This window comes from Azolla caroliniana, unplaced genomic scaffold (assembly GCF_043228905.1).
Source record: "Azolla caroliniana isolate FFs.n. ecotype wild unplaced genomic scaffold, voAzoCaro1.0.p SCAF_16, whole genome shotgun sequence".
Classification (NCBI taxonomy): domain Eukaryota; kingdom Viridiplantae; phylum Streptophyta; class Polypodiopsida; order Salviniales; family Salviniaceae; genus Azolla; species Azolla caroliniana.
The window spans coordinates 1,891,401-1,903,066 of NW_028230451.1; the positions used below are offsets into that span (position 1 = coordinate 1,891,401).

Genomic DNA, 11,666 nt, shown 5'->3' on the forward strand with positions numbered 1-11,666 from the left:
ACGGTATTGAAACTAGACACTTTTATGTCTTGAACTCTTATTGCATGGACCCGCCATTAGCACACTTGGCATTTATTCAATACAATGGCCAATTTTGTATATTGGACACTACCAACTATTACACTAAACGAAGTGTAATGTCTTTATAGTCTAGACTCTAGAGTGGCGCTTGTCCATTTAGAAGTGGGTTTTGTAAAGGCCACTATTTCTTCTCGTTTAAAAAAAAATCTTAAGCCATTTCCAAGATCTTCCATATCCTTTCGTTGCAGGAATTCCTTCACCCGCTTGAAAAGATTCTCTATCATGATATCAAAGTGATTTGGTATTTATTTTTATTAGGTATACATTTTAGAGCACACTATGGAGCAATGAATGCTGTGAATGTTTTTTTAGCACATTATGAATGAAGTGAATGGTCGTTGCATTTTGAAGCAATATATGATTAATAGTTTTAAGAGTGGTGTTTAATAACAAGTTACAACGATACCATCATCAATTATTTATGAATCCAGTATTCATTGGTCTATACTTGAAAACAAACATATGGTGCATACAACCGTCGCCCCCTATCTATGTGTCCAAATATCTTCTTTTAAATGCGTCCAGGTTATGAAATATAAAATAGATTTGTTTTGAGCATATATGTTTGCCCATGTTTCTTCTAGATGGTAGGCTAACAGTGCTTCAGCAAGGATTCAGACAATTAGTATAAGCCAGACATGTAGTGTTCTTGATTCCTGATTGATTCAACTTATTGTACTGGTGTTGATTTCATCCTAATTTTCTCTTCTCTTACTACAGGGATCATAGATGCACTTTATTTCCTGTCTAAACCTCCACGATTCTGACCCTCCTCCATGGCTTCCTGCAAGTCATGATTCTCTCCTTTGCTATCGCTACCTCTGCCATCTGTGCTTTAGGCATTGCAACGTCTACCTTATGAATCCTTCCCCCCCCCTTTATCTGTAGACTCAAATTCGCATTGTTACTCATCACCCATCACTGCTGCTCCGGATCGATGCTTGCGGAGTAGTCACTTCATTAACGAATATTCGACACAGCTAAAAGATTCTGCAAGCTTCACAGAATCCCTAAACCCTTGCATTGTCTATATTTCTCACATTTCCACAAAATCCCCCATAATTCATCACATTTCATACAAGCACAGTTTTTTGTGATAAAAATGGATTCTCATTTCGATTTCCATATTGGGAATCTATCTATAGTATCGACCTAATTTTGATGCAATATCTTTAGTGTCATTACTAAACTATTTGTGTGCAGGATCTTCAAAGATTTTGAGCATCAAACCCATTGGTCAATTCTTGATCCGTCGCAAAGTAAAGGGATCGATTGATGTTTAAAGTCTCCTTATGTGATGGATGCTTCACATCATGCTTTCTCCATAACAACCACAAATTCACTTAGAGAATTAGGAAAGAAATATATCGAATTAGGAAAGAAATATATCGCGACACCTCTTCGAGAACAAATGCAAGCACACATGTAAATCATTGCCTCTGGATGCATTTTAGGAGAGCATTGTCCATCAATAGATCACTTAACAAAAAAAATGTGTCTCTTCTCTTAGGCAACAATTACATGTTAAAGCACACATGTAAATCATTGCCTCTAGAGACATTATAGGAGAGCATTGTCCGTCAATAGATTATACAAGAGGGTTTAGATGTTTCATTGACTATTATTGTTTTATCAAGGCAGCCTTTTTAAGCTTCATTCAAAATGTAAAAGTCAAATATACAAACATAATGGTGTTCTCGTACAACTTGTGATGCTTCAACGGTGGGGTTGAGTTTAGTGCAATGGATTCAATGCCACATTCATAATGAAAAATGGTCAAAGCATGGACAACTTACACCATTGCAATCAAAATATTTTTCTCAATACATGGACTGAAAATGACAACATTCCCTAGAAACAGCAATGTTAAGATGATGAAATGAAATGAATGGCTAATCGATGTGACCTCTAACCTATTGATTTGGCTATGTAAAAGACTAGAGCAAAGAGAGATTAATCTCAACAAACTCTTTTGTTATGTGATACATCAATAACTATCTCTTAAATTTGTGTTTCCATCACTATGTGCCCCTTCTCTAGATATTATCATGCTGTGTCTAAACTCGATAACGAGTTTGCAACTATTGTGGAGTTGCACCTCAAGATTGTGTCTGATAGATTATGGATAGCACCCTCTTTGTATTCAAATCAATGAATGTGCAACATTTACCTTTTCTTGCATCTTAAGATCACAATATGGCATAATGGGTGACAACTCATGTGTAGTAGTAACTCTTGCATTTTGCACATGTTCATATTTGTAGATAATGGATTGTGTCCTCTCTATAATAATGCCCACACTTATGAGAATTTTATTTCCTAATAACACTCACTATTAAGCAAATTATCATTCTTGGACATTATCTGAAAGCATTTGTTAGCCTCGTGGATATTGATCAACTAATATAACCTTGCATTATCCCCACTATGAGATGAAAAGTTAATATTTTGGTTTCACTCTTGTTTATTCCATTTCTAGTTTTATGCTCTAGTTTAGACATGAACACCACTTTGTATTGATCCTAGTTTGAATTCCTATCCCAACATAATTCAATGTCTAGCCATCTAATTTGAGTGTGAGTGTTTTTGTGTCTCTCTAATGAGACTTCATCTCAATTGAATTTAAGCAAATAATAATTGAACAATTGTAAAATGTTATATGTCCTTGATGGAATCACACTTTCATGAACCCACAATGAACATTGTATTGGAAATTTTTAATATTTTAAACTTCCAAAATAAGCTCCATATGCAAGTGGCAACATCAATCACTCATCTACTTTTTTTGCAAAAGTTAAATACATGAGTGTACATTGCTTGTTAGTCAAGGCTTTTAAGTTTTCCAAAAATGTATATTACAATTCAGAAGTACAATCTGAACCTATTGAATGCTACATATACCAAATGCACAATTAACATGAACAAGTAGAAGTCTATTTTGTTTAAGTAGGAAACAAAGATTTTGATGGCAAGCAAGAGAGTAGTAAAAGAAACAAACTCTTCACGATTTCCCTACATCATCGAATAAATCGTAATTTATGCAAACATTTACATATGCATGCACATCGTTTATGCTTTGATGCCATTAGAAGATTAAGAAATGCAGTATTGTAGACAATAATGCAATATGGAGTCATTCTCTAGAGGCTAGTAGAATGACCTATTCATTTTTGTCCTCTAGAGGGAGATATTATAGAACAATTATATGGGTATGATGGTTTTATAAATTGTTGTGTTCTTCAAAGAAGTATAGCTAGCAACGCGTACATGACCACGTATCTTTAGAAAATATAGTTGTCCACATATACGCGTATGCATGTGATGTGGACAGACATATCCAAAACAAATGAAATGCTTGATAATGCCGAGAAAGATATGAACCACATGATTAATAAAAATATAGTTTTGACCAATGACACGTATAACCAATATACGTTTGCTCTATATCACAGTCAATGAAATCGCTAGGGGATAGAGTTCTTGGCGTAACCATTTAAGAATACACATATAATCGATATGAAGAGATTTCAAATCAACGTGGCCTCACGATCTTATAACAATTAGAAGACAAACAAAAAATAATGTCTATACATAAAGCACCAAGTATTTGCTTTGTTAAGGATTTCCAATTTATAATCCTACAAATATAAACAGTAAGACAAATAATTTGATACGATTTCCATTTATACTTATTTATACTTATAAATACGAACAAACCAATATTCAAACTAAGCCGCCTCAAATAGTAAACCACTAATGGTGCTATAAGAAGTGCACAAGTTATGAATGTTTTTCTTAACATGCAATGGAAAAACCCAAATATGCTTGAGGATTGGATGTGACATGTATTAAAGATCGCAACTGCAAGTGGTTTGATGAAGTGTCATCCACGTTCATAGACTTGATGTCAAACTCCTCTTTTGCAAAAGGAGAGGCTTAGCGGATGAGAATATGAATGTGAGGCTTAGAATAAGAGAATGTGGGGGAGGGAAGAACTCATAAGAAGATATGCGTACATTTGAGACGACATTGCAAGGCTTTGAAAACAACCATATGATGTTGCTATATTAATCATGACAACCAATAACTCGAAAGTAAGATTCCTCGCACGAATATATTATTAACCTTTCAGGCTTGGGAAATGAGTGCAAAGCATAGAAAAGAGCAATGCGATGACACACAAAAAGGAGAGGCTCAGGAAAAGGAACAATATAATTAGGTGTCAGGGATGTGTAATCTAAGCATGTGAGCTAGGAGGATTTTACGCATTGCCTTGTATTCAATACTTATCTGTTGTACAAGGGTCACGCATCAGTAATCAATTCGATGGTGGGTTATGTTGGGTAGAGAAATAAAGGAGATGGTCAAATCGATCCAAGAGGTAAATACCAAAACCAACCACTAGATAGAAGCTACTGTGTCTCTCCAAACATGAACTAAGGTTAACATATATGGAGGTTGGAACTTGGAAGTGTGTGAAGACATGAAAGTTGACCGAACATGAAATACTCATTTTTAGTTGGTAGCTCCATATGAAGAGAGAAGCATTGCATGATGCACAACCTTGTGTTCATATAGTGTTTCGAAACCATTGAAAAAAGAGGAGCAGGAAAAAGCGGAATCCACGATGGTCAATGGGTTTTCTGCGGTGGCATTAATATGATTGTTACGTATTTTGAAGTGTAGGGGGGGGGGGGGGAGGGGGAGGGATCACAATGTGTGGACCATGACAAACGTTATATGTGTGGACCATGACAAACGTTATATGTGTGGACCAAGACAAACGTTCTATGTGTGGACCAATACATGGCCGGATGGACGGAATTTCAGCCCATGCCCACCCCGGGACAACGTTGCCGATGATGATGATTCTCGATCGATTAGTCGCCTCGTAAATGGGTGGCCTCTAGTGTGAAACCGTCCCGTCCAGTGTGAATGCCCCCCCCCCCCCCCCCCGAACCAATGGCCGCCTTGAGACAGCGTGTGCCGATGATAATTCATCAGTACCCTCAGAATTGGGCGACCTCCTGTGTGAAACCGTCCAGCCCAGTGTGAATGGGCCCTTAATCTCCTCCCCCAAATATCCTCCTCCGACTTAAAAAGAAAGCATATATGGCCTCTATATAAAGCCTTTGCATGCCTCCTCGTTTCTGAAGGAAACGTTTTCTGCTAACCCTAATTTAGAAAGGAAGGAAGGAAGTAGAGTATTTCTGCCTCTTTCTCCAACCCTAACCCTAACCCACCCCCACCCCCATCCCCCTTCCTCCAAGAGTCATCGTCCTTCCTCTTCTTCTTCTCCCCCTCTCTGTGCCAAGGATCTGTAATCTACGCAGAGATCTGCCGATCTTTCCTTTTCCCAGACCCTGATCTCTCTGTGGAATCCCGTCGTCTGGTTTGCCAGAGTCCTTGTTCTCCCTGAAGAATTACAAAGAAGAAGAAGAACCAGATCTATCTGTTGCGAATGTTGTGATGGAATCCAGCGGAAGCAGTGACAGCGATTCTTCCAGTAGTAGTAGTAGTATTTTCCGCTCTGCTCTTCTTACCCTTCTCTACGGCATCGAGGACGTCCGCCCACACGGTGACATCGTGAAGTTCCAGTCTGCTGTATACTCAAACGTAAGTCCTATAACTTCTCTTTCTATCTCTGTACACATCTCTCATGCATGTTTATATACTGATGCACTGTATCTGTGTTATGCATCCTTGTTTGTGTTGCCTGCTTCATTTCCTTTCGAAGTCTGAATATATTTTACTCACTCAATCTCCTCAATGCTATGCCATATTTGACGGTATTAGTTTGATTTTCCTCAATTTAGTTACATGAAATTCACACATTTAAGCGAAATTCCTACTTTCCTATCCTTAGATTCGTTGTATGTATATCTCGTTTTTGTAAGGTGGTTATGTTTAAATTTAATTTTGGAATTTCACTCGATCTCTACCTTCCTCGCTTTAGATTCGTTTCTTCTGATTCGATTATTTTCCTTGCCCCTATGTTTTCTTATTCACAATCGTTTCTACATTTCTTTTTTCAATTTGTGAACTATGTCTCTCTGTACTCTTCATTTGAAATGCTTTAGTGTTTTGGTGATATTTTTAACTTTTTGTGCTCTTTGAACTTCACCTATTGTTTCTTCGTGTATGCACGTGTGTGTGTGTGTGCGCATGCGTATCCTGGTGTTATTGTGTATTCACGAGTGTGTCCTGCTTGTATATGAAGCATGTTTCTTCCCGAGAATTCTTGATTTTCACTACTAATTGTCATGTGTGTCTTTAACAGTGCCTCAAGAAGCCATCCTGACATCCTCAATCGAAGATCATTTGCAGTGTTTTAGCTATTAATAAAATATATAATTAGGACAGAATAATCTTGTCAACATTTAAAGTCTGTGCCCCCCCTCCACATCTCTTCGATATCCCAAATTGTATTACGCCTCCAACTCTCACACCACCATCACCACTTCTGCACTGTCTCTCTCGTTGAATCCAGTAGAGATGGCAGCCACTGGATTTGAAGGCTATGAGAAAAGGCTCGAGGTTACATTTTTTACTCCCTCAGGGTTTGCTGATCCTGAAGGGAAGGGATTACGCAGTCTCTCTCGTTCTCAGATCAATTGTATTCTTGATGCTGCCCAATGTACCATCGTGGATCAACTCAGTAACGAAGCATTTGATTCTTATGTTCTTTCGGAATCTAGTCTTTTCGTGTATCCATACTCCATCATCATAAAGACTTGTGGCACAACCAAGCTCTTGAAATCCATTCCTATACTGCTCGAACTGGCGGGTGAGATCTCTTTGAAAGTTTCTAGCTGCCGATACACCAGGGGGGTGTATATGTTCCCTAACGAGCAACAGTCGCCCCAAGGTTGTTTCTCGGAAGAGGTTTCTTATTTGGACAAATTCTTTGGCAACCTCGGCTCTGGAAGGGAGGCTTATATCCTTGGCGATGCTAACAAGGAACATCAATGGCACATCTATTCGGCCTCAGCAGCTATGGAAGCAAGTAATGAGAATGTTTACACCCTCGAGATGTGCATGACCAAACTCGATAGAGGTTGTGCTTCGAAGTTCTACAAGAGCAATTGTTCTACGGCCAAGGAAATGACTGAAAGCTCGGGTATATCGACTCTTCTTCCAAAGTCCACCATTTGCGATTATGTCTTCGATCCATGTGGCTACTCTATGAATAGCATCGAGGGATCTTGCTTATCCACAATCCATGTTACACCTGAAGATGGGTTTAGCTATGCTAGTTTTGAAGCCATGGGGTATACTTCGAAAACTGCCGATTTGGGTGTGTTGGTAAATAATGTGCTATCTTGCTTCAAGCCCAGAGTGTTCTCCATTGCACTGCATGCTTCTGGTCAGCCCGAAGACATTAAAGGATCGTGGGAGTCGTCTATTCTTCCGGTGGGCTACATTTGTGATGGAAGTACTAAAGAGAGTTTGCCTAGTGGAACCGTTGTTTTCCATACGTTCAGAGCCATTGGCAATACTGACTTTGTAAGAGTTGAGCCTTTGCCTCTCGTTGCTTCGGGTTGGAAAGATTTGCATACTATTACTGTTGATGAAATGCAGAACGATGGTGACTTGGAAGCTGCCATTGCTGATCTTCATATGATGAAGAACTTTGAGTGGAAAGAGGCTTTTACTTATGATGGTGATATGAAGAATGTGGAGGAGGTCAAGCCAGACTATCTGTTATTTACTTTTACCAAACGTATCATGGGCTGCTCTTAGAGTTATTTACAGCCTGTGTTATTTACTGCTACTAAGCTTGAGTTATTTCTCATAATATTGTCTTTTATTTACTACTACCACTAAGCCTATTATGGGTTGTTATAAATATAGCACGCCACTTTATGTAAGTGTTTCTAAATAATTCATAGATTTAGATCTATGAAAACCCCACGTGGATTTGGATTTATCTCTATGTAGCTTAATCTGCTGTAGCATATTTGTGTCTAGTTTGAAAATTGGTGTCTTGTGAAAGCGTTAGTTATATTTCAAACTAAGCTAGGCTTTACAATACTTTTTCTTGTTTAGAATTATTGTGTAAATAGCTAGTCTTTACAATACTTTTTCTTGTTTGGAATTATTTTGTTAATAGCTGTGCTATTTATAGATTAAATATGTATTATTAGTTCAGATTCATTTTAATGGTGTATTTAGCTGTGGTATATATAGATTTAATTTTAATAGGTTCGATACATTTAACAGTGCATTTACAAACGAAGTATATGTTAGGGTTCTTTCTATCAATTGAATATTCATGAAATTGGATTTTGTAGAATAGTTTCCCGGAACAACATAGAAGATGCTTTGCCCATCTTGAATGCTAAGATTTTGATACCTTGTGAAACATTTGTTCAATCAACCAACACCCAAATTGTTTAGATATGTGGGAACTGAAAAATGGACCAATGTGCTCTGAACTTGATGTTTAATGTAGGTTTTTATATTAGTTTTGATAATTGCCTAGTGGATGATTTGTATACCTTGGACCTGTCACCTAACAATAATTATGTTCTCGACATACCATTTCTTGTTACTAGCACTCCTCCTATAGATAGGCAGGAATTTATATATAGAATAATTATCTTTGAGCTAGATGGATATGTGGGCTTTCATGTTTCCTTAGTTTTGATCATTGAAAGATTGCATTCTCAAGCAAGTTGGACGAGACGGTATTCGGCAATTCAAGTAGTTGACTTGGTACATCACATGTTATGAACTGGTGGGTGTATTCAACGCACATAGTTGCATTAAGAATGTAACCATAACATGGTTATCATGAAGACTATCTAGAAGTTTGGAATAATACGTTTGGATATCATGGGTATCGAATACACAATTATATGCTCATTGTGCCACAATCCATATTTAGGGTATAACATTTGTGTCGATAATAACATGATGTTTTTATATTCTATCAAATTTGGTGCATTATGAAAGTGTAATGGAAATCTATTTTTACTAGTGATGCTCTTTTTTTTTCATTTGTGCTTGTGCCAGAATCCGAATTGAATTGAGGACAACTTACGATGGATAAGAATGCAAAGTTTTTATGTTTTACCGGATTTCTCCTTGAGGAAATAAATAATATGGGGTGCATAATGTGCAATATTTTCTATTTTATCAATTTTCATGCATTGTAAAAAAACATAGAATTAATTTCTCCTTGGTCCCTCACCACTATCTCCATTGTATGCCTTGATTATGTTTGAAATTATCAACAAGCTTTGTAGCGATGTTTTATTATGGATGCCAATGAATGTTAATGCATACGACACCATATATTGCTTGCTAGAAATGAGTCTCTCAATTGTCAACAATAACCCTCATTTTTGGGTCAAATGAGATTTTATTCAAATATATATCTTCTGGAGCGCAAGTATCTTGTGGCTCGAAAAAATTAGGAAGATACATATTTGGATGCAACGTTGCAAGATGTCTTGTGACAAATTTTATTCTAACAAAGTAAACCAATGCTAAGTACACCCTATAACTTAGATACCAATATGCACCAAATTTCAATTATCAAGTTAGCATTTATATTTCATTAAACCTACCTTGTTGCATTTTTTCACACTTTGCACTCCATGCTAAATAATGCTGACTAAAATCATAGTGTCGTAGCAGAGATCTGTCAAATTTCTTTTATAGTGTTTATACCATCTACCATTTAAAAAACAAATAAATTTTATACCAGTATATGTTTTAATCTAAACACACACGTGCGTGAAGGCAAAACAAAAATTGAGAAACACGCACTCACGCATTTATGGTTAATGAAGGTGGCGGCGTCTCTTAATGAGTGAGTGACTTTAAGCTTTGATTGTGCAAGAGACATGTGGTGGAGAGTAGTAGATGTCATCATGCTAATGAACAAATATCTATAGGTATGTGCAATATAATCATTTAATGTATGCACCTCGCAATATAAACTACAACTTATGTTGACCACGTAAATTGTTGGTGTAGCCCATAAGGGACAATGATCATAGCAGTGCCTATTCACCATTAGAGATAATGAAATGACTTCTTTGACTTTTTCACTATTGTCTTTTAACACCTAATGATGATATGAAGAGCTACTAGATGACACCCTTTTCTTGTGAATATTTTATTGGTCAAGGAATTCGTAAAAAAGAAGTTTGCAATTCATTTGATTTGTTGATCCACCTTTCATAATCTTTGTGACATTGACATGAGTCAATATTGTGGTTTATATTGGCAACAACAAACATGTTGATTGTGTACCACACCGAGGTTGTTGAGTTTTGTATGCTTTTAGCAACTAAAAAAGATGCTAGCAAGCGTACCACGCTTCTCGCCTACGTATATTGCCAATAGTGCCATCCCACACGACCCGAGGATTTTGTTTGTCCCTTGCGAGCAACTAGTTGGTCTACCCATCCCAACATGAAATAAGTGTAACTTGAAATGGAATCTCAGGCTAGTTACATGTTCCACTCTGAGGTTAATTCGTATCAAACCAATGAGAGATAAAAAAGATAATCGAGTATTAGAGGCCCTCTTGGGTCGTATTTCTGGTTTCTCCTCCACTATCGATGGAGTTGCTTCCTCTAGGATGGTCTCTATTCCGTGTAGGTTGTCTATTTAATGGCTTGCAAGGTTGGTGACAAAAACACGTAGTTTTTTTTTTCCAAAATGAAGCTACTTTCCCATTAGTTAGGAAAAACAAAAAACAAAAACACACAAAATAACACGTAGGTTTAGTTTACATGGATCATGTTAGTGCCACAATATGAGTACCAACACATAACCATGTCTTACCATATTTTTAATGCATTTAATTGTTGATTGGTTGGTTAGTTCATTTTGTGTGGGTTTGAACATTGTTACATGTCTTACGTATTTTAGGCTCGTTATGAATACGTGGACGAGAGGGTGAGGTGTCATCATCTTTGTATCCACAAAACAAAGTTTTCGTAGTATCAAGTGTGCGGAGGTTCAACACTCCTTGTTGGCGGTGAACGAGTGCGAAATCACTCTTAGTGGGCTATAAAGGTAAAAAACAATATACAACCAGGTGAAATGCAAGAGAATAAGAAGTGGTCTAAGTTCAATGCATGTTGTCAAAAACTTAATATTGTGAAAAGGTACAACTCTAGGATACATAGTAGAAGTCAGGATGCATAGAAGTTGTCAATAATACACAACAAACATGAAATCAAACACGAATGCATTTCGAGAAGCTGTGATTGATGCGAGGCCGGGTGCGAACATGGACATGTGACATGTACTCACTTGGATTGCAATGTGCATGACACACAAACGCAAAACCCAAACCCAAGCTCAAACCTTAACCCAAACTCAAGTCCATACCTTAACCCAAACTGAAGCCCAAACCCTTGGCTCAAACCTTAACCCAAACTGAAGCCCAAGCCCAAACACAAAGAGCCCATGAAAGAGAGAGGAGAGGAGGTCATGGAATTGAGAGTGGAAACAAATGAGAAAAGCATGGGGTAGAGAAGAACAAGTCTCGTGCCCACATTAACATAATGTATGTATTCTCCCTCCCATCCACCATTTTACTTCTCTTTCGTTCTTTCTTT

General features: G+C 37.4%; 1 protein-coding gene across 1 annotated transcript; it reads left to right on the forward strand.

The window, feature by feature from the left end:
* Positions 1–5,358: 5,358 nt before the first annotated feature.
* Positions 5,359–8,015, forward strand: LOC147853512 (S-adenosylmethionine decarboxylase proenzyme-like). Its single transcript, XM_087332078.1, has 2 exons — positions 5,359–5,697; positions 6,362–8,015. Exon 2 carries the CDS (start codon positions 6,577–6,579, stop codon positions 7,822–7,824), a length of 1,248 nt encoding a protein of 415 aa, XP_087188204.1. The 5' UTR covers positions 5,359–5,697; positions 6,362–6,576; the 3' UTR covers positions 7,825–8,015.
* Positions 8,016–11,666: the final 3,651 nt, after the last annotated feature.

What these genes read in the sequence shown, in the direction of transcription:
- LOC147853512 (XM_087332078.1), top strand. Translation starts at nt 6,577, where the DNA reads ATGGCAGCCACTGGATTTGAAGGCTATGAGAAAAGGCTCGAGGTTACA.